At 40.8% G+C, this 24147-nt stretch overlaps 1 protein-coding gene across 1 annotated transcript in view; it reads right to left on the bottom strand.

Annotated features, from left to right (window-relative positions):
- The window catches only part of LOC132406997 (putative phosphoenolpyruvate synthase), a 201257-nt gene that overhangs the window by 58656 nt on the left and 118454 nt on the right, over positions 1-24147 (bottom strand). Inside the window, exon 22 of the mRNA XM_059993185.1 lies at positions 23940-24035. Within this exon, the coding sequence (XP_059849168.1) occupies positions 23940-24035 (96 nt within the window). The remainder of the gene's footprint in view (positions 1-23939; positions 24036-24147) is intronic.

The following is a 24147-nucleotide window of genomic DNA, read 5'->3' as shown; positions in this document are numbered from 1 at the left end:
TTTGTATTTTTGTGAGATATTATAAACAGCCCTTTTTTTATTTTTTCTTATTCCCTGTTTTCTTTTTTGTTTTTTTCTTTATTAGTTATTAGATTGTTAGATTAGTTTTTCTTGCATAATTTTTTTTCTTTCTCTCTGTTCTTTTTTTTAATATATATTATGGTATACCTAGGTTTGCCTTGTTTATATGTTACTTGTATCGTCCATGATTTGGGAAGACTCATTTATATTGTAACTATTGCTTATGTATTCTTTCATGTTCAGTTGAAATGTGTATGTTTGTAATCCCATTATCTATGTATCAATCTTATTATGTAATAAGATTAATAATAATAATAGTAAATTATTATTGATAATTAATAATAATAAAAAGATTGAAAAAGGAGAGGGGACATGGAACACCATGTATCCCTATAACCTGATGACCTTTTACTTTATGTTAGTGACTCTGTAGGTAGCAGTCCTGATATTGTGTCATTATTAGGTCAATTTGGAGCCTTCTCTGACTATAAAATGAACTTCCAAAAAAGCAAATGCCATTAACTACTTGGCCCTACAGATCCGACAGGAATCTTTGCCTTTTCTTTTATCTCAAGGTGGTCTTGTATACCTAGGAATACATGTTACTCACTCTTTTACATCTCTGTTTGAAGCTAACTACAGGCCTCAGGTTAGCCAAATGAAGGCTGATTTTGAGAGATGGTGCAGTTTAACCCTTACTATAGCTGAGAGAATTCAATCAGTGAAAATGACTATACTTCCCAGATTTCTTTAAGTGTTCCAGTGCTTGCCAGTTTTCCTATCCAAGTTATTTTTCAAATCAGTCAACCAAGCTATAACCTCCTTTATTTGGGAAAATAAGGTCCCAAGTGTTAATAAGCGCACTCTCCAAAGAGGTCGTGACGTAGGTGGAATGGGCCTTCCTAGCTTTATTCATTATTACTGGGCATCGAACATTCAAAAGTTATTATTTTGGCTTCACTAACTTGGTCGTGCCCTCCACCCACAAAATTTTTAATCAATTTCACTGCCATTATAAGTTCACATCAGCTTCAGTTTTGGGTCCCTTTCATAGAAACCATCTATTTCTTCCCTCCACACTCGATTCAGTTTTTAGACAATGGGGTTTGAATGGTCTTATCTGCATTAAGGATTTGTACACTGACAACATACTTGATAGTTTTGATAACCTGTGCAGTAAATATGACCTTCCGCATAATCATTAAAAAAAAATACCTGTAGATTTGCCACTTTGTCAAGGAAAATTTTCCCTCTTTTCCTGATCTACCACCTGCTATGTTGTAGGAAAAACTCACTCTTAGCTTTAATAATAAAGGGCTGATCTCTGTACTATACTCTCAGCTGATGTCTTTGGGAGTTCAAGATCTAAACAACACTAAGACTAGGTGGGAGGATGACCTTGGTATGGATCTGGCTGAGGAACATTGGGCAAAAACTGTGTCCAGTTCTGGTTGCCTCAATATAGGAAGGATGTGAAAGCTTTGGAAAGGGTACAGAGGAGATTTACCAGGATGCTGCCTGGTTTAGAGAGTATGCATTATGATCAGAGATTAAGGGAGCTAGGGCTTTACTGTCTGAAGAAGAGGAGGATGAGAGGAGACATGATAGAGGTATACAAGTTATTAAGAGGAATAGATAGAGTGGACAGCCAGTGCCTCTTCCCCAGGGCACCACTGCTCAATACAAGAGGACATGGCTTTAAGGTAAGGGGAGGGAAGTTCAAGGGGGATATTAGAGGAAGGTTTTTCACTCAGAGAGTGGTTGGTACGTGAAATGCACTGCCTGAGTCAGTGGTGGAGGCAGATACACTAGTGAAATTTAAGAGACTACTAGACAGGTATATGGAGGAATTTAAGGTGGGGGGGGGGTTATGTGGGAGGCAGGGTTTAAGGGTCAGCACAACATTGTGGGCCGAGGGGCCTGTACTGTGCTGTATTTTTCTATGTTCTATGTTCTAAAAGCATTGAATAGGGTTCATTCCTCATCATCATGTGCTAGACTGGGGCTCATACAATTTAAAGTTTTACACAGGGTACATTTAAGTGAAGCCAGGCTTGCTGACATATATTGCGGAACAGGTGCAGGCTGTGACAGGTGTTCCTTCTTTTCCGGCTGGTTTGGTGCATGCATTTTGGTCTTACCCTCAGCTTGATGGCTATTGGACACTGGTTTTTAAAATTATCAGTGAGGCTTTGTGGGTGACACTGAGACCTTGCCCGCTAATAGCTGTATTTGGTGTGACGCATGATGTTTTGGGTTTAAATGAAAGCTATTTGTATATCATTGCATTTACATCACTATTGGTCCATAGGAGAATCTTGCTGGTCTGGAAATCTGCCACTCTCCCTTCTCCTGCTGCTTGGTTAGAGGACGTAATATTTTTTTCTGAAATTAGAAGAGATTAAATTCACTTTGAGGGGGTCTGTGAAAAAGTTCTATTTGAAATGGGGACCTTTCTTGTCATATTTTGGGAGTCTTAAGGAATTACCTACTAGTTGAGGGCGTTTGATTGTACTTAGGAAGTTGCCCCCCTTTTAACACGCATATGGTTTACCTCACAAGGTGGTTGATGAATTGTAATGAGTGTATTTTGGATCACCTGACATGTTGTGGATGTGTGTGGGCCTTCAGCTTGAAGTAGTGTGGGGGTATGGCTGTGAAATGTCCATACTTGTGTTTGTGAATTGTTGTATCGTAAGTACATTAGCTGGCATGGTATGTTCGGGGAGGGAGGATGAGGGAAGGTTTGTTTAGGGGGTAAGATATAAAAGCAAAATGGAGGAAAACGTAATCCATTATGTATTCTGTATTGCATCATTCCTTCAATAAAAATATAGAGAAGAAAATAAGAAGTGCGTCACAGACTGCGGGCTTGGTTTAAATACTGTTTGGAACGTGCCATCATGTGACATAACATCACCCCATGGACATGAGACCTTTACATCATCCTACTCACAAGACCATTACATCATCCTACTGTCCCATGTCCAAACTGTGAGTATGTAACAATAGACTGCAACACTTTCCCAAACACTGAGGTTAGGCTAACTGGCCTATCATTTCTTTCCTTTTTCCGCCCTTCTTAAAGAGTGGAGTGACATTTTCAGTCTCTAGGACTATGCCTGAATCAAGTGATTCTTAAAAGATCATAACTAAAGCATCCGTTACCTCTTCAGCAACCTCTTTCTGGACTCTAGGATGTAGTCCACCTGGTCCAGGTGACTTATCCACCTTAAGACCTCTTGAGTTTACCTAGCAATTTTTCCTTTGTAATAGCAATAACACTCACTTCTACGCACTGACACACTACCAACGTCTTCCACAGTGAGGACAGATACAAAGTACCCATTAGGTTCATCTGCTATTTCTTTGTCTCCCATTACTAACTCTTGAGCATCATTTTCCAGTGACCCAACATCAACCCTCAACTCCCTTTTACTCAATATAACTGAAAAAACTTTTGGCATCCTACTTTATATTATCGGCTAGTCTGCCCTCATATTTCATCTTTTCCTTTTGTATAGCTTCTTAAAAATTTGCTTTTTGTTGGATTATAAAAGCTTCCAATCATCCAGCTTTTGCTACCTTATATGCCCTTTCCTTGGCTGTTATGCAGTCCTTAACTTTCTCTGTCAGCCACGGTTGCCTGTCCCTGCCATTTGAGAACCTTTTTGTCTGTGGGACATATCTACCCTGCACATTGTGAACTATTCCCAGAAACCAGCCATCTCTGCTCTGTCATCGTATCCCTGCCAGAATACTCCTCCAATCCACCTGGGCAAGATCCTCTCTTGATGTTGATCAATGGTAGAACAGACCCTTCTGCTCAACCCATTTCTGCTCACATTTCCAAAGTTCTTAGTTCAAGGTATTCAGAAAACTGAGATCCCACTAAAACATAACATTCTGAGATTGCTTGCGATGGTAGATAGTGAAAGGCATTCACTCGAGTTGATAATCCAGAACTAGGAGACACTGTAATAAACAGCAGTTGCTATAGATAAATAACTTCAACAAAAATAAAAATGTCCCAAGGGTTTTCACAATGCTGTCTTCAATTGAAAACTTGACAGCAGTTTGAGAAGGTATTAGGATTGATATTAAAATCTTGGGCAAAAAGGGAAAGGTTTATCTCAAGAGATGTAAAGGAGTTGACAAGGCTGAGAGAACCAAAATGAAAATCACAGAGGTTAGAGGCTTAAAACCATTGCAAGTTCAATAAAGGTGAGGCTATCAAACTTAGGGTTGACCAAGGGGCCTGACTTTAGCAGAATGGATATCTTGGAGAATTTTAGGACTGCAGAAGATAAAATGGGATGAAACTAATGAGGAGTTTGAAAAAAAGAAATGAGAATTTCAGAACCAAGACACTGCTTGAATGTAACCTGTTAGATTTTAGAAACTAAGGGGTTATGGGTCACAACCATGAGTTAAGGACAAGGATAGCCACATGTGATTGAGTAAGGGTGGGGGGGGAGTGCACAGTACTGGAATAGTCATCCTGAGGTAAACAGACAAATGAAAATCTCAGTAGATAGAGAGCCAAGGCAGCTGTGGAGCTTGGTGTTATTTTGGATGAAGAAATAAGCAGACTTGAAAATGAAATGTGAAACTTCACTTGGAATCAATTGGGTATATCTTAGTTCTGTTTCACAGACTTGCCAGGCAGAGGGAATGGTGATCCACTTGGATATTTGGAAGTTTTGATGAAAATTGAAGACAATGACTTTCAGTACCCTATTATTTGGAATGAGGAATCTGTGCAACCTGTGTTGGCTACTGTACAAGCAGCCTGACTTCAGGGATCGCAGGTTAGTAATGAGAGGTGGAGTAGGGGATAGGGGAGGCAGAAGGAGTTGGGGAGAGGTAAATCTGGTGAACATGTTGATGTTTTTTTGAGGAGCAAAAAAAAAAGACATAAAGGCCAGATTCATGGTGACCCCAGACTTAACAGTTTAAAAACAGAAGAAGTGAAGATGTTTCTGATGATCAGTGACAGAATGGTTAAGAATAGAGTTAACTGGAAGACAGCGGGATGCATTAGAGGGGAACATGAGCATATCAAAGGCTGAAGGCAAGTCAAAATGGATAGCGAGGTGACAGCTGTCACAACCATATTTCATCACCATATCAAAGCTTATCTGGGGGATTCAAATACAAATTTCTGGGTAGTTGGAATAAATCTAGGACACTACATCACTTTAAATACTTTTGGAGATGAGGGAAAAAAGAGGTTACCCATAAATAGAAAGAACGTTTTTTTAATCAGAGCATATTGTGAAATTTTCAAATACTAAATATCAGAAGACTATAAATGCTCAGTTACTGTCTATAATGAAAAACAAAAAAATGCAAAAAAAACAACAAGCTTCTAGAGGAACTCAGAGTTAGAAATGTGGCAGCATGGCCATTTGGAAATAATCCACCAACTCATATCTTTTAAACTTCATTGTATCTTCCCGCAAACTTAATTGGCTTTGGAGAGATTGCATCGCAAGTCTATCCAAGATATATTAACATTCACAACTGCCAAGCTAGAACTATGTGTCTGATTCCCAAAGAACCTTGGAAACTTGGAAATGGCTCTTTACTAAGAACAGTTAGAATCTTAGCCTTGCCCATTAAACTTCAGCCTGATTTCAGTTTGATTCTTTTCTATTGTAAAATGAATGGTGCAATATGTAACATAATTTCAAGTGCCTACAATTTATCTATCAAAAGCATAGAGTGAGGACTTCATCTGCAAATCATAGGGTAAGTATCCTCTTGCCACTTTTGATTAATGGCTAGAAAGAACTCGCTTCAATACCCTGCAGGCGAGTTGAATATACCGTAATCTTTAAAATAGTCTTTGAAAAGCTTGTGAGCTGCTTTTCAAAGGTTAGCTATTATCAAAGTCAAAGTCAAATTTATTGTCATATGTACAGATGCAATGAAAAATTTGCTTGCAGCAGCATCACAGGCCACAAATACAGTATAAGCAACATCATAAAAAAACTTAAAATTAAGGATAAATTATGCACAATTAGAACAAAAAAAAAGTCTATTTTAGTACAAAGTGGTCATAGTTTTGCTAAACTGTAATTATTAGGATTTTGCCAGTTTGTTTAAGAACAAAATGGCTGAAGGGAAGTACGGTAGCTGTTCCTGAAGCTGGTGCTCAGGGACTTTAGGATTCTGTAAGCTTGCCCAGTTGTAGCTGCGAGAAGGCATGGGTTCAGATGGTGGGATTGTTGATGTTGGACGTTGCTTTTTTGAGGCGGGACCTCCTATAGATACAACTGCCAGTGGTAGGGAGGGATGTGCCTGTGATGTAGTATAGGGCAGAGTTCATTGATCTCTCACAGCTTTTTACATTCCTGCATATTTGAATTGCCATACCATGCCGCAATGCAACTAGTCAGGATACTTGCAACAGTACACTGGTAGGTGTCTGAATGATCAGTGACAAGCCAAACTTCCTTAACCTCCTTCAGCTGGGCCCAAGAATTTAAAGTTGCTGTCTCTCCCACCACCGATCCCTGAATGTAGACTGGCTCATGTACGTCCTCCTTCGCCTTCAACAATCAGCTCTTTACCTCTGTTCGCACTGAGTGCTGTTATGACACCACTCAGCTAGGTGTTCTGTCTTGCTCTGGTAAGCCACCTGTGATTCATCCACAGCAGTGGCGCTCTCGGCAAATTTGAAAATGGCATTGCAACTCTGCTTAGCCACCCAGTCAGCTGCATACAGAAAGCAGTTCAGAGGGCTCATCACACAGCTGTGAGGTACAAAGATGTTGTCACCACTCTTCACTGACTGAGGTTTGCTGAAGAGGAAGTTGAATTGCAGAGATAGGTACTGGTGCCCAGGTCTGAAAGCATGACAATATGTTTAAATGGTATACAGTCGGCCCTCCTTATCCGTGAGCTCCGCATGCATGGATTCAACCAACCGCGGATCGGGAAGTAATGTACAGACCTTTTTTCTTGTCACTATTCCCTAAACAATGCAGTATAACAACCATTTATATAGCATTTACATTGTACCAGGTATTATAAGTAATCTATAAGTGATTTAAAGCAGGATTCCCCAATTAGTTTTCCACAAGGGCCAAATTATGTCAAGCATACCAAGCCAAGGGCCAAAACGTACAGGGTTTTTTTTCATTGCAACAGTCAGTTGTTTTATGGGCAGATGTTGTTGTTGCTGCTATTACCATTATTATTGTTATTATTAGTGGTAGTGGTAATGGTAATAGTAATAATTTAGGCCTGGAATTCTCAAAGCCTGTGTTGTGGGTCACCCACGAAAAATAAATGCACTCTTGAAACAAAATAAGTCCCGATCCAACCATTTAATTATGACTCCTAGCTATCACAACTGTCAGTTATCACATTGGGAACTCATCTGGGACTTAAAACACACACACACACACACACACACACAATGGTAGTCCTCACAACTTCTCTTCCACACAGTTTTAGTAGTACTGCCTTTTCCACTGTCTCTGTTCTCTCATTTAATCTATTTGTTCTTTTTAATTAAGCTATGTAGCATTTGAAGTATGAAGTGTGGCTATAAATGAAATTATCAGTATTATTGTTGTTGTAATATTATTATACCACAATAAGTTTGACAAATGGACAAAATAAATGGTTTTACTCACTAATCAGTGAGAGAAGTGACAGCGATGGGATGAGGCAATCCTTCCGAGGTCGGGCCTGTATTCTGTTGTGACAATCCTGAGGCACTGGCCAAGATGTGCCAAGAGAGTCTGTTTCTGTCCTGGTTCTTGATGGAGTTCATTGAAGAAAACGATGACTCACATGTGTACTTGGAGGGGAACAGTGAGAGTAGGAGCATTGCAATAGGTCTCATGTTTTTGATTTGAGCTTGGAAAACCACATCGATCCAAAAGTCTGTCACCCCAACGTCCTTGTGTTGTGCTTTGAGCAAATCAGAAGTTCCCATTTCCAACACCTCCATCTGAAGGCATCTATGGAAGGCACTGGCCATCAGCCACAATGGAGAACGGCTGTCTCAGGAAGAGGAGGATGTCATCTGAGAGTTTAGGGGAGCCTTCAAATCATTCCCTGAAGTTTTCTGCCAGGCTCGTCATGAAATGCTTCAACACTGGATCCTCCCGCACCTTGTTCTTCTCGCGAAAGTGTGACTTTCGCCTGTGAATGCCCCTCACCAAAAGGTTCAGCTTTGACCGGAAAGCTTCAATCGCCTCATACATGTCCACAACAGTGTGGTTGTTGCCTTGTAATTGCAGATTAAGTTGATTTAGACGAGACATGACGTCACACAAAAAAGAACATGTCCCATCACCTTGTTGTCACTTAAAAACCTCTTAAATCCTTGGGCTTTTTGGCCCTGTAGGCTGGATAAAAATGACCACGAGCAGTCGCACACCCCTCTCCAACACACAGCCTTTGCTCAGCCAGCAAACATCATTATGCAGCAAAAGACCTTCGTGTTCTGCTGACATTTCCTCCGGTAATGCTCTGAAAAGGTGATGTTGCAGACTAGAACTCTCACGAACAAAATTTACCAGTCTCGTCACAGTATCCATCGCCTCTTTCACTTCCCTACACAGTTTAGCACTCAACACTGATTTGTGAACAATGAAATGAAGTGTCAAGAGTGCTGGGTTAACAGTGGCAAACCTGCTTATCAAGCCCTTGTGTTGTCCCGCCATCGACGGAGCCCCATCGGTGACAACGGACACAATTTTGTTCACATCCAAGCCGTTCTTCTCAAAAAGATGTGTCGATTCGTTAAAAATTATTTCCCCAGTTGTGCACCCAGGCAGGGGAAGCAAACAAACTAGCTCTTCCGGAAAGGTCTTACCATCAAAAAATCTTGCAAACACAGAGTGCTCTTCCATATCGGTTCAGTCACAGGACGAGTCTAGGGCTAGTGATGTGGCTTCTGCTTTCTCCAAATCGATGAGTAAATTGGAAAAACATTCCTCCGCTAAAACTTCTACTCTTCTTGTTCAAACACGAGGAAATCTGCAGATGCTGGAAATTCAAACAACAACACACACAAAATACTGGAGGAACACAGCAGGCCAGGCAGCATCTATAGGGAGAAGCACTGTCGACGTTTCGGGCTGAGGTCCTGACGAAGGGTCTCGGCCCAAAACGTCGACAGTGCTTCTCCCTATAGATGCTGCCTGGCCTGCTGTGTTCCACCAGCATTTTGTGTGTGTTGTTGTACTCTTCTTATTGCTGTGTTAGCCGACAATGGCACCGTCTTTAATAGCTTCACAACCGTTTTCTTGGTTTTCACATCATGACTTAAGTCTTCACCAATCGTATCAATTACACATGCTTTAATCAACTCAGTATCAGCGAATGGCTTCTTAGCTTTGGCAAGATTCCAAGACACATGCAATGATGCAGCTGTTGCGCTCTCTTGTGCAGATGTTGACTTACAGATAGTAGAAATGGAGTGCTTGTGCAATGTTATCATATTTGGGGTTTTTTTGTTTGCGTTGATCTGATTTTGCAGGGTCGTTGCCTTTAAAACTGGCAGCATGCAAAGTGTTGAAGTGCCACTTTAGATTTTCTGATTTGCAGACAGCTACAGACTGTGTGTATATTAAGCATGTAGATTTAGCATTGGCATGGTCTGGTAAAATAAAACAAAACTGATCAGTCCAGTCAGGTTTGAACTGACAGTTTTCCTTGTCAACTTTGCGCTTTTTCGCGCAGGCCATGATGTTCTTGGTTTACGGTCCATGACTTACTGCTGGTTACAATTTGTTTAGATGACAGATTCGCTTCTTAGATGACAGGCAGGTAGCTGGTGCGTGCTGCTGTCTAGTTGAGGACCGAAGAGAGCGTACAGTAGGTCGCGCGCTGTACGGGGGCATAGGTCAAGGATACGGTGTGGCATGAGGTTAAAATAAATTAGAGCAGCATGCACTTTATTTACATGTTATGACAGGTGCGTTCACGTAAGTGCCAGGCGCGGTCCAGACATTTGGTTCTCACGGTCCAGACCTGACCCATGGTCCGCCTATTGGGGGTTATCTGATTTAAAGTATACGGGAGGATGTGCTTAGGTTACTGCAGATCGGGATCGAAAAAAAAACAAAAGTTTACTCTCCAGCACTCGTTGTTTGAGCATGTACAGTCTTTTTTTTTCTTTTCATTATTCCCTAAACAATACAGTATAACAACTATTTACAAAGCATTTACATTGTATTAGATACTATAAGTAATCTAGAGATGATTTAAAGTACAGGCAGTCTTTAAGTCGGATTTGTACATAAATCGGAACAGGTACATCCCATATTATTTAGCGTCAGTTAGTTAAACATTTGTCTAGGTATATAGTATATATTTTACCTTTCTGTGCATATAAAACACTTAAGAAACATGTGTATTTCAATAATTAAACCACTGCATTGCTTAGTAATAATTGTAGGTTTCATTGGGGCAGGGCCTTTCACAAGTTCCATTGTTCTCAAATTATCCTCTAAAATTATTGCAATTGTTGAACAGAAAGCATTTTCCCCATTGTATAATTAACCTGGTTTACTGAGCGCCAGCAAATAATCAGAGTAAGGCATTTTTTTAAAGTATTAAAATAGGTGGTGAATGTAGGAAGCATTAAGAATACAATTTGATAGGGTCAAGATACCTACCATTTCTTATTCAACTTAAACAGTATCTATAATGAAAAAAATCTGATAAATATAATGCCCATCTGTTATCAAAATCTTTGAGCGTAAGTATAAATCTGTATCTGCCCTTTATCTCAATAGTTCAGGAAGTTATTGAGATTGCAGGGTCAGCTGGAGAGGTGGGGGCTCATGTGGGTGTGTCATAGTTCTCCCTATCAAAACCTATATAAAAGTTTTTGAGTCAACTCTGAGCGATGAGTCATCGCCACTTATGCTACCAACCTTGCCTTGCAAGAGGTGCCTTATATTGTCCAAACCCTGCCACAACTGCTGAGCATCCATCTGTGATTCCAGTTTAGTCCAAGATTGGCTCTTTGTGCTTACGACAGCATTCTGGAGTTTGCATGTCGACTTCTTCTATGACGTTGGGCCACCAGCCCTAAATGCCACAGAGCTAGCCCTCGGCAAATTACAAATCACCTGGTTTTTTTCCATGGCTTCTTGTGGGGAAAGACTCAGAATGTTTTTATGGTTACACACGTCAATAATGACTGGCATTTCATTTAGGGTCACTGACACATGCTTTAACACGGTCCAGTCGACCGACTCAAAGCAATCCCAAATTTGCTTATCTGCCTCTTCCATCCAATTCTTCATAGTCTCCTTTAGCAGTGCTGCATTCTTCCAATCTCTGTTTGTATGTAGGCATAGGAAGACTAGCCAGTGGTCAGGTCTACCGAAGTGCAGGTGAGCGATGGAGCAGCAGGCATTCTTATTGATGGTACAGCGGTGGCTAAATGCATTGAGTATTACAGGTTGTATTAAGTTGACTGCTAAAGCTTAACAAAACTCGGGGCAAAATGAAAACTGGCTGTGGTAACACAACAGGAATAACTTCCTGAACTATTGAGATAAAGGGCAGATACAGATTTATACTTACGCTCAAAGATTTTGATAACAGATGGGCATTATATTGATCAGATTTTTTTCATTATAGATACTGTTTAAGTTGAATGAGAAATGGTAGGTATCTTGACCCTATCAAATTGTATTCTTAATGCTTCCTACATTCACCACCTATTTTAATACTTTAAAAAAATGCCTTACTCTGATTATTTGCTGGCGCTCAGTAAACCAGGTTAATTATACAATGGGGAAAATGCTTTCTGTTCCATTCGTTCAGACTGAGGTTCAACTCACGGTATATCATTGTATCCTCAACCTAAAACCCAAACTTATTTTTCTCTTCCCACAGGTGTGGTCTGATCTACTCAGAATTTCCAGTATTTGTTGCTTTTATCTTAGATTATTAAAAAAAATTAGACAGTGGAATGCTCCTCTCGCGGGATGTGGGAAGTCAGGGAGACCTCCAGTGTCCCTCAAGGCTACACCTGCGTGAATTGCATCTGACTGCAGCTTCTAACAATCTGTGTTAAGGAGTTGGAGCCGGAATGGGAAAAACTCTGAATCACTTAGGGGGCAGAGAAAGATTGGACGTATAGAGAGAGAGTTACACACAAGGTGCAGGACACAGGAAATTGGATGGCAGTCAGGAAGGGGAAAGGGATTAAACAGCCATTTCAGAGCACCTGAACTGTGCTGAGTAGGCACAGTTTGTACTCGACACAGTAGAGTAGGTGACATAAGTTTGTGTCAGGGAACACTTTGTATCCAGTGACCACAATGCCATTAGTTTCAAAGTAAATATGCAAAAAGGAAAAATGGGTTGAGATTCTCAATTGGAGAAAGGCCAATTTTGATGGTATCAGAAAGGATCTGGCAAGTGTGGATTGGGAGAGATTGATTTCTGGCAAAGGAGTACTTGCTAAGTGGGAGGCTTTCAAATGTGAAGTTTTGAGAGTACAAAACTTGTATGTGCCTCTCAGAATCAAAAGGTAAAGATAACAGGTGTAGGGAACCTTAGTTTTCAAGAGGTATTGAGGCCCTGGTTACGGAAAAAAAAGTTGGTGCATTGCAGGTGTAAGCAGGTACGAACTAATGAGGTGCTAGTGGAGTATAAGAAATGCAAGAGAACAATTAATAAAGGAAACAGGAGGGCTAAAAGAAGGCAAGAGGTTGCCTTAGCAGACAAGGTGAAGGAGCATCCCAATGGATTCTACTAATATTTTAAGAGTAAAAGGACTGCAAGGGACAAATTTGGTCTTCTGGAAGGTCAGAATGGTAAACCAGGTAAGGAGCCAAAAGAGATGGGGGCGGGGGAGGAGATCTTAAATGTATTTCTAGCATCTGTTTACTCTGGAGATGGACAGAGTCCATAGAGGTAAGGTAAATCAACAACAACCTCACAGACTCCATACAGATTAGAGAGGAGGAGGCATCTGCTGTCTTGAGGCAAATTAGGCCAGGTAAACCCCCAGGACCTGACAAGGTGTTCCATCAGAACCTATAAGAGACAAGTGCAGGAATTGCAGGAGCCCTAGAAGAGATAGTTAAACAAACCTTAGTGACAGATCAGGTACCAGAAGATTGTTTAAGAAATGCTCTAAAACTAAAACAGGAAATTATAGGCTGGTAAGCCTGACATCAGTGGTGGAAAAGTTATTGAAATGCAATGTGTTCTAAGAGACCAGACATGCAAGTATTTGGATGGACGTGAACTGATTAAGGATAGTCAGTTACCAGGAAAGTTGACAAAAGGTAAGGATGGACTTTAGCAAGGCGGTTGACAAGGTCCCATCTGTGTCTCAGTTTTTGATTGTCAATGATCTAAATGGCTGAAGGGTCTGTTTCTCAGCTGGACTCTGACTCCATATGCAGCATGTACAGGATTTATTTGTTACATTTTCTGTCATAAGTTACTTGAGTTTGAGATTAAAATTGTCATTGCAGTGTCAAATTGAGCTTTATTTTGGAAATCAGCCATGCATATTCTGAACTACGTTTCATTTTTGTGGATCCCCTACCAATTACTAAAAGTAATTATTTTGTCAGTCCGATGTTTACTCTAAACTGAAGTTCTGAGATAATCCCTCAATTTGAACAATACAATTATTGTTCTAAACAAGCCTTCTCCCTGTTCCAAATGTATTGGCCTGTGGTTGGTTTGTTCACAGTCACTACATGTGGATAGCTCTGTGGCCAAAATATAATTCAGTGCAAAACTTGCATTTCCTTACTGAAATATATAAGAGCAGGGATGTGATGCTGAGGCCTTATAAGGTACTGATGAAGCCTCATCATGAATATTGTGAACAGTTTTGGGCCCCCCATCTTAGAAAAGATGTGCTGGCATTGGAGAGAGTTCAGAGGAAGTTCACAAGGATGTTTCCAGGAATGAAAGGCTTATCATATTAGGAACATTTGAAAGTTTTGGGTCTATACTTGCTGGAATTTAGAATGATGATGGGGGTGGGGGGGGGGGGTGGAATCTCAATGAAACCTTTTAAATGTTGAAAAGCCTAGACAGAGTAGATATGCAAAGGATGTGTCCCAAGGTGGGGAACAAGAGGTCACAGCCTCAGGATAGAAGGACATCCATTTAAAACAGAGATACAGGGACATTTCTTTAGCCTGAGGGTGGTGAATTTGTGCAATATATTACTACAGGCAGCTAAGGAGGCCAGATCGGGTGTATTTAAGGCAGAGTTGATAGGTTCTTGATGGGACATTGCATCAAAGGTTACCATGTGAAGGCCGGGGAGTGGGACTGAGGAGGGATAGAAAAGGATCTGCCATGGTTAAAAGCCGGAGCAGATGCCATGGGCCAAATGGCCTAGTTCGACTCCAGTGTGTTATGGTATTATTTTAGAAGTTGAAGGATTCTCAATCAGCAATCGGTCAAGTACAATAAAAAAAAATTTAAATGTAAGATTTACATGTTTGCAGATAACACGAGGGAATTTGAGCTGGGAAAAGGGTGCAATGAGGTTCCATTGCAATTAAGGCAAGTTGAATGAGTGGGAAAATGCATGGCAATGCAGGTTCTAGCAAGTTCTGGACTTCCCCACTTGTGTACTACAGTGCAGAAGTTGCAACACACGAATTCCAATTGAACACATCTGTCTTTATACTCCAACTTTTGATGTGTCACAGAGCTGAGTCAGTCTAAGTCAGAGGCTTTTTCCCAGGGCTGGAAAGACTAGCATGAGAGGGCACAGTTTTAAGGTGCTTGGAAGCAGGTACAAAGGAGATGTCAGGGGTAAGTTGTGTGTGTGTTTTTTTTACACAGAGAGCAGCCAGTGCATGGAATGGGCTGCCAGCGACAGCGGTGGAGGTGGATATGGTAGGGTCTTATAAGAGGCTCCTGGATAGGTACATGGAGCTTAGAAAAATAGAAGGCTATGGGTAACCCTAGATAATTTCTAAAGTAGATACATGTTTGGCACAGCATTGTGGACCGAAGGTTTTGCTGTAGGTTTTCTATGTTTCTATTGGGAAGGGCCTTTTATAAATAGCCATTGTCCACTGTGATAAGTAGGAGCTTCTCACAGCCTCATGTTACAGCTACAGCAATAATGCCGGTGAAACATTGTGTACAATGTCCTGTGTATGTTACTCAAAATGGGTTTTTTGGTTTGTTAAGAGTAGGAATGCTTCTTTGTCTGATAAGTGTTTCTCTCACAGTTGTTTTGCTTTATACTTGTTGATATGGTAATTGTATTCATTTGTTAACCAATGGGGAATGTTATTTTGCCTTGTGAAGCTGGGAACTTGGGGGAGGGGTTTTTCACGGGCTTTTGGTAGAGAGTCGGGAGGAAGACGTCGAGGAAGGTGGACGTGCGCTGCACTGCTCGGAAGACCACCGGGCGTGGTCCTAGGTGCGAAGACGTGGAGGTCCGAGGCAAGCGACGAGGGGTCGAATGGTTCGATGTTTGAGCTCCAATGATGTGCACTAAACTACTGAACTTTGATAAGTTGGCACCTTTTTTGTTTTTTTCCCTTGCATATATATTGTATTGTCTGATACACTTTTAATTTTAGTAAACTCTTTAAAGTGTATTTCATAACGGTATTTGTTGTGGGTTTGATACTGTGGGCGGGCGCAAGGCATAAACTCGATTCTCACAGCACCTGCGTGTACGGGAGGTGGGGTTGGTGTGTGGCTGGATCTCCTTTTCCCCTAGACATATACCAGCCTGTTGGGTAAGTGTTACAATTGGAAAATCTGAGAGAATTGTGGGTCGAGTAGTGCGCTTACAGTACTTTGCTGTTCCAGTGGGTTCCCTTTCACATCTCCGAAGCAACTCAATATGGGGTTTGCTGCTTGCTTTGCCAAAATAAAGGTCAGAGATTAGTCCATAAAGTAGAGATGAATGTCATGTTTACTTCGGTGCATAAAAGATGAGGGCAGCTGTACTGGAAACAGCCAGCACAATTTCCAGGTGCAATCATGTTCGCACATGTGGTTATAGATTTTGAGCATGACAGACATATGATGAACAAAAGCAGTGTCATCCTAGTTGCAGGTTTTTCAGTAAAGTAGTAGAACAAGTTTTTGCTTTTGAGAAGTGCAATTCAACTGGAACAGATAATAATATTGTGAACATTTTGGAATCATACCAATAATAACATGTACTGCTCACTACAAGATTATTTCTACCACACCATTGACCAGTACGTCCTGAGACTGCTGGTCGCTCAAATGTAGATGAATTCTCTAAACAAGCACATTTGACTACGAGTCCATCAGACAGTGGTTAGCATTGAATGTCCTGCAGACACTGCGGGAAAAGGACTCTATGGAGTGGTTCCCTGAGCAATCAGTCCACGTCATCTAGCCTCATCGTTAGGACTCCCCAACAAGCATCAAGACTTTGCCTGGTTGTCACTGAGCAGGGCCCTCACAGTCAGATCCTATTGTACTGTGCATACATAATTTCATCCTCCATACATATTGCTCTCAGTGAAACTGCAGCGGGGAAGAGATTGTCACCCACATCTTTGCAGACTGTGAATTTGCTGAAAGGGTGTGGAAAAAGGTACGAGGGTCCTTGTCCTGATCACCCTAAGCAGCTGCATAACAGAGGACTCTCTGATCAATGGGCTGTTCCCAGGGACACACGCCGAGTCAGATTTCAGGTGCTGCTGAAAGGCTGAAAGATTGCCAACTCGGTGCAAGATGCCAATTGGTCTGCCTGAAACTTAGTAATCTTCCAGCATAGTGAGATGTCTACCAGGGAATATTGCTGACTGGCATGGTCCAGGCTGGAAGAGTATATGCTGAGTGATGCACTGAAGCTTGCTGCAGCCAAAACTAAAGCTCTATAGGAAAGGATCATGTGGCTAAGCCCCCTCAAACACTGACATGGTGCATCATTCCAGGGGACTATGTGAGTGGCATCAGAGCTTTGGTTTAAAAATAAATTAACATTGCTAAATGTATTGAACAGGAATGTAAAACAATTTGCACTATTTATGTTTTTTTATATATTCTTATTATGAATAAAGTAAATTTTTTAAATAAAAAAGAATTTGGAAGCCTTGTGCATCATTTCTACAGCAAAACGTGCTAGTCCTACATGGTTAACACATATTGGCACAAATTAGATCATTTGATCAGAGAAAGATAACAATTTTTTTTCCAAGGAAAAGAACAGAAGTAAGGTATTAGATCCCTCAAGCCTGCCTCACTGCTCATTCTTATGATATTGTAGCCATTAGTGAGACTTGGTTGCAGGAGGGGCATGGCTTGCAGCTCAATATTCCAGGTTTCCATTGTATTAGACAAGGAAGAGTGGGAGGGATTAAAAGGTGGAGGGGTGGTGTTACGATTCAGGGAAAATGCCATGGTAGTGCTCCATCAGGATAGACTGGACAACTCATCTAGTGAGGTATTATGAGCAGAACTGAGAAATAAGGAAGGTATGACCACATTAATGGGGCTATACTACAGACTACTCAACAGTCCAAGAGATTTAGAAGAACAAATTTGTTAAGAATCACAGATTATTGCAAGAAAAACAAGGTTGTTATAGTAGGTGATTTTAACTTTCTACATTTTGACTGGGAATACCATACTTTAAATGGACTATTGTTTTTCAATTGTGTTCTGGAAAGTTTCCTTCATACAGTACATAGAAGTCCCAATGAGAGAATGTGCAATATTGGATATGCTGTTGGAGAATGAGACAGGGCGGGTGACAGGAGTTTGTGTTGGGGAACACTTTGCATCCAGTGGCCAAAATGCCATTAGTTTCAAAGCAAAAATGGAAAAGATAGTTCTGGTCCATAGGTTAATATTCTAAATTGGAGTAAGGCTAATTTTGATGGTATCAGAAATTATCTGGCCAAGTGTAGATTGGGACACCCTGCTTTCTGGCAGAGGTGTGCTTGGTAAGTGGGAGGCCTTCAAAAGCAAAATTTTAAGAGTACAAATCTTGCATGTACCTCTTTGGAATAAAAGCTAAAGACAACAACTGTAGGGAGGTGCATAGCAGATATAGGCAGGTAGGATCTAATGAGGTGCTGATGGAGTACAGGAAATGCAAGACAAGACTTAATAAAGAAATCCAGAGGGATAAAAGATGGCATGAAGTTGCTCTAGCAAAAAAGGTGAAGGAGAATCCTAAGGGATTCTGCAGATATTTAAGAGCAAAAGGAGTGCAAGGGACAAAATTGGTCTTCTGGAAGATCAGAATGTAATCCATATGTGGAACCAAAACAGATGGGGGATATCTTAAAATATTTTTTTGCCTCTATTTACACTCAGGAGATGGACACAGAGTCTATAGAAGTGAGATAAAGTGGCATCAATTTTATGGACCCTGTACAGATTAAGGAGGAGAAGGTGTTTGCTACCCTGAGGCAGAACCTGGTGGATAAATCCCTAGAGCCTGAATAAGTGTTCCTTCAGACCCTATGCAAGACAAGTGCCAAAATTGTCAGCGCTCTAGCAGAGATATTTAAGTCATCCTGAACAACAGGAGAGGTACCAGAGGATTGGAGGATAGCCAATGTTGTTCCGCTGTTTAGAAAAAGCTCTAAACATAAACCAGGAAATTATAGGCCGGTGACATCAGTTATGGAAAGTTATTGGTAGGTATTCTAAGGGGCTGGATATATAAGTATGTGGCTGGACATGGACTGATTGAAGGTGACTTCATGCATGATAGGTCATGTATAACTAATCTTATTGAGGTTTTCAAGGAAGTTACCAAGAAAGTGGATGGAAAGGCAGTAGATGTTTTCTACATAGAATTTAGCAAGGCATCTGACAAAGTCCCACATGGGAGGTTGGTCAAAAAGATTCAGTCACTCGGCATTCTAGATGAGGTAGCAGGTCTGGATTAGACATTGGCTTTGAAGGAGAAGCCAGAGAGTGGAAGTATTTGTTTGTCTCTCTGAATGGAGACCTGTGATAAGTGGTGTGCTGCAGTGATAAGAACTGGGTCCTTTGTTGTTTGTCATCTATAACAATTGTCTGGATGATAATGTGGTGAACTGGATCACCAGGGTTGCCAATGACACCAAGATTGAGGGGTGTAGTTTAGAATGAGGAAAGCCATTATGGCTTGCAGGAGGATCTGCATCAGCTGGAAAAATGGGCTGAAAAAATTGCAGATGGAAGTTAATGCAGATATATGTGATGTTTTGCACTTTAGTAGGTCCAACCAGGGAAGGTCTTAAAAAAAATGAATAGTAGGACACTGAGGAGTGTGGTAGAACAAAGGGATCTGGGAATAGAGGTCTATAATTTGTAGAAAGTGGCATTTTAGGTAGATAGGGCCATAAAGAAAGCTTTTGGCAGGCACATTGGCCTTCATAAATCAATGTATTGAGCACAAGAGATGGGATTTTATGCTGAAGTTATACAAGATGTTGTTGAGGCCTACTTTGGAGTACTGTTTGTAATTCTGGTCACCTACGTACAGTAAAGATGTAAACAGGGTTAAAAGAGTATCGAGAAAATTTACAAGGATGCTGTCAGTTCAGGAGGACCTGAGTTATAAGGAAAGATTGAATAGAATGTAGAAGATTGACAGGAGATTTGATAGAGGTATACAAAATTATGAGGGGGGATGGATAGGGTTAATGCAAGCAGGCTTTCTGCACTGAGGTTGAGTGGAACTACAACCAGTGGTCATGGGTTAAGGGTGAAAGGTAAAAAGTTTAAGGGGAATACAAAGGGTAACTTATTCTCTCAGAGGGTTGTGAGAGTGTCAAAACTGGTGCATGTGAGCTTGATTTCAACGTTTAGGGAAGTCTGGATAAGTACATGGATGGTAGGGGTATGGAGGGCTCTGGCCCCGGTGCAGGCCGATAGGATTAGGATGTTTAAATAGTTTTAGCAGATGGAACTAGATGGGTTAAAGGGTCTACTTCTGTGCTGTGCTTTTCTATGACTCTATGATCAACACTTGATGCACCATCAATAACTCTCCAAGATGTGAGGCGAGATATAGGCTTTTATTGGCTGGAAGAAAGAACAAGCAGCAATTGACCACCATACAACATCCTGGAGACTGAGGGCAGGGCTCAGGCACTGATCACCTTTATACCGGGGTCTGTGGGAGGAGCCACAGGAGCAGTCAGCAGGGGGGGGGGGGGGCATGTCCAGACAGGTATATGTAGTTCACCACAACACTGACCTCAAATCTATTTCCTAATCAGCTGTGAATTCCCAAGCTTTCAAAAAGACTCAAGGAAACCTTTATTTTTGTTTTTATTGGTTAAGACACAAAATTCCAAATTCTAAATATCCAGAAAGCCACACCATTTGAATTACCACTCTTTCCAAGAATTTCAGCTTAATTGATTCCAGAATTCACCCGCAGTTTTTAAGTACAGGATGTCATTCTAATCGTTCACAGTGAATAAATATCGTATGACTCATGAAGCAGCTCTAGAATGTAGAGCTTAAAATTATGAAGTCATTTGAGTTATTCAGCACAGAAATGACCCTCCAGTCAACCATGTCCACACCAATCTTCTTGTCTACTTTTACAAATTCCATTTACCTTCTCTAGATCAATAAATTTCTATGTTTTGTCTGAGTACTTCTTAAATGTTTTCACTGTATTTGATTCCAGTACCTTGTCTGCCTGCCTGCAAGTTCTAGAATATTAACCACTCTCCTCATTCAGCATCATGAAGAGGTCATGGCCGTACTCATCATGAGGAAATGTTGGAGATGGCTTACGCACATGATGAGAAGAGAGGCCAACTCCATCATCAACGCCATAAACTCCAGTCATGTAATGGGCAACATAGTGATGATTATGACGTAAAACAAATCCTTCAAGCTCCTTTAAAATTCCTTCCCTTCACTTTAAAACTATGCTATCTTGTTTTGATGCATCTATTGTGGGGAAAAATTCCGTTTACCTAATCCATGCATCTTATAGCTTTATACAACCTCTATCAAGTTACCAAATAGGTCCAGCATTTCCAATTCTCTCCTTATGTCTCCCCACATCTCAAGTCCTCCAATGCAGGCAACATCTTGGTGAATCTCCTCTGTTCTCTCTGGAGAGGAATCACATCATTCATATGCTATAGAGACCAGAACAGCACACTATATGGCAAGTACCATTTTAGCAGCATTTTGTAGAGTTACAACATGACATCTGAACTGTTCTATGTCCTGACGTATAAAGCAAGCTGCCCTATGTTTTCTTCACCACACTAAACTCCTGTGTTGCCGCTTCCAGGGAACAATGAATTATTCAACATTCTGTAGGGTCCTACCATTTACTCTACAAATTCAGTGGCCACTTCTTTTTCTTTAGGTACACCTGCTTGTTAATGCAAATATTTAATCAGCAATCATGGGGGCAACTCAATGTTTAAAAACATGCAGACATGGTCCAGAGGTTCAATTTTTCAGACAAAATATCAGAATGGGGAAAAATGTGCTGAAATAACTTTGACAGTGGAATATTGTTGGTGCCAGATGGGTGGTTCGGGTATCTCAAAAATACTATTCTCCTGATGTTCTCACATATACCGATCTCTAGAATTTACAGAGAATGGTGAGAAAAACAAAGAGGGGAAAAAAAACATTCAGTAAGTAGCAGTTCAAAAGTGCCTTGTTAATGAGAGAGGTCAGAAGGAATGGCCAGATTGGTTCACGCTGACAGGAAACCGACAATAACTCAAATAACCGTGTGTTACAGTAGTGGTATACAGAAGATTGCCTTTGAATGCACAGAACAGCAGCTTGAAGTGGGTGGGCTACAGTAGAAGACTGTGAACATACCAGAATACACAATGTGGCTAATTTATTAGGTATAAAGTGGACACTGCGTATATCTTTCGCATTTGACTTCCTGAAATACATTGCCTCACACTTGTCAGGATTAAAATCCACCTGCACTGCTCCATCCAAATTTCTATTGGATCTATATCCTGTTGCATCTTTGCACGAGCATCCACATTATCCAAAACATCACCAATTTTCAAGTCATCAGCTAACTTATTAATCATACCTCCAATGCTCACATCCAAGTTATCGATATACATAAGATAAAAGAGACCAAACATTGATCTCTGTGGTATATCACCAATCATAGATATATTCTGAACAAAGTATGTTTCCACTACTACTGTCTACCTGATATTACTAAGTCAGTTCTGGATCCAATTAGGCACCTTATCCTGAGTCCCTTAATCTTCTAGTAGAGTATTTGACAAGATCTAAAGTCCATATAGTCAATGTCTTCTGATCTGCCATTATCAGTTTTCCTACTTCCTCTAAAAAAAACTCAAAGAAATGATAAGAATATCCACTATGCCAAGCCATGCTGACTATTCCTGATCAGCACCAACCTTTCCAGTTGTCCATCAGTCAATGTCCCTTAGAACTTTCTCCAGATACTTCTCTTCCCCTTACATAAGACTCGCCAGAGTATTTATCCTTGCTGCCCTTCTAAAATGAAGGAACAAGAGCTTTGCTCTCCAGTGTTATGGTACCTCATTTTGTGCAAAAATATCAGTCAGGACCCCTGTTATTTCCTTCCTAGCTTTCCACAGTATCCCAGAATACATCTCATCTGGCCTTGAGGACTTATCAACCCATATGCATTCTATGAGACTGCCCCTTTCTTAACAATGACATGCTCCATGCCATCAACTTACTTTCCCTAACTATCAACCATATCCTTTTCTTTGCTGAATACAAGCGAGAGTATTCATTTAGAACTTTGCCATATCCCTGAGCTCCACACACATTTGGTCTATATGAACAGTGTACAAGACAAGTTTTTCACTATATCTTGATACATGTGAAAATAATAAACCAATAGCAATAACTTTGGTCCCTAAAGGGACTCACACTTAACCTAGCTATCCTCTCGCTCCTGCTCTATTTATATGAGCATCTTGATACAGCATCAATTTGTTGTATATTTATTTTGCACTTGCAATTTCCTGGCAACCAGTGCAGGAGAGTTGAGTAATCTTTTGTCAATTCCAGTTATTTAACCAAAGCAAATCTTGCCATGTCTATGGTGAAGCTGAGTGAAATTACAAAATGACTTACGAGCCACTTACAAGACAGCTTTGTGGTTGTCCTCTATCTTGGCAATATCTTTTGACCTGGAATTGCTTGCATTTTTTTGTATTGCCATAAGGCAGCTGATACATTCACCTGAGACCTCAGTTTAAAGTATCATCAAAAGATGCTGATTTGGAATATGAACCATTCCTCAATTGCATCCTGTATTATTGCTTCTCGTTGTGGGAATTCCGGAAAGCATGTTAGCGTGGCCATTAGTGTAACCCAGGTTCAATTCCACCACTGATTTTAAGGAGCTTGCTCCTTCCACGTTCCAAGGACATACAGGTTAGTAGGTAAGTAATCACATAGATGGCGCGGGCTCATTGGGTGAGAAGGGCTCATTACTGTACTGTATCCCTAAAATAAAATCCATGTGCATTCTATTTTGAATGCCAAGGTGCTACTACTGAGGCAAGGTTGACCCTATCATTAGACTAACACAGTGAAACTATTCCTGAACACAAACAATATTAGTATAGTCCCACTGGAATAGAGGCCAGCTGGTGGTGTAGTGGCATCAGTGCTGGACTTCGGAGCAAAGGGTCCCGAGTTCGAATCCAGCCGGCTCCCTTGCACGTGTTGGGTTGAGTGTTGAGCTTGCAACTCGGCCTCGTAAAAATAAGAAAGCCTGCTAAAGAAAAAAATGCCATCACGACGGCGTCCCGGTGATTCCACAGTTAAGGGCTAAAAAAAAACTGGAATAGAGACCAGCTGAATTGACGAGGTCTGCTCCATTCTCAATCCCATGCCAATGTGCACTGTAAATTAGTTTCAATAGATCATCCTGTCTATGTAAGGTATAAACAGGTAGTAAAGCCTTTTAACATCAAACTTACCATTAGATTGAAGAACAAGTGGGAGCAGCAGATGCCCAGGAACTTGTGGTTATAGGGGGAGAAGCCGGGAATTCCTCCAGCTTTCACTGAAAGTTCCTAGTCAAAAAACATTAATGATATATAGCATGTAACCATTCTTCAACATACATGCATGGTTTAAATATAAACACGAAAGAACAATGTATGCTCAAGTCTCTTGATATAATTA

Source organism: Hypanus sabinus, chromosome 17, assembly GCF_030144855.1.
Source record: "Hypanus sabinus isolate sHypSab1 chromosome 17, sHypSab1.hap1, whole genome shotgun sequence".
NCBI classification, from domain to species: domain Eukaryota; kingdom Metazoa; phylum Chordata; class Chondrichthyes; order Myliobatiformes; family Dasyatidae; genus Hypanus; species Hypanus sabinus.
The sequence above is the reverse complement of the archived record's forward strand: the minus strand, read 5'-3'. Positions and strand labels throughout refer to the sequence as shown.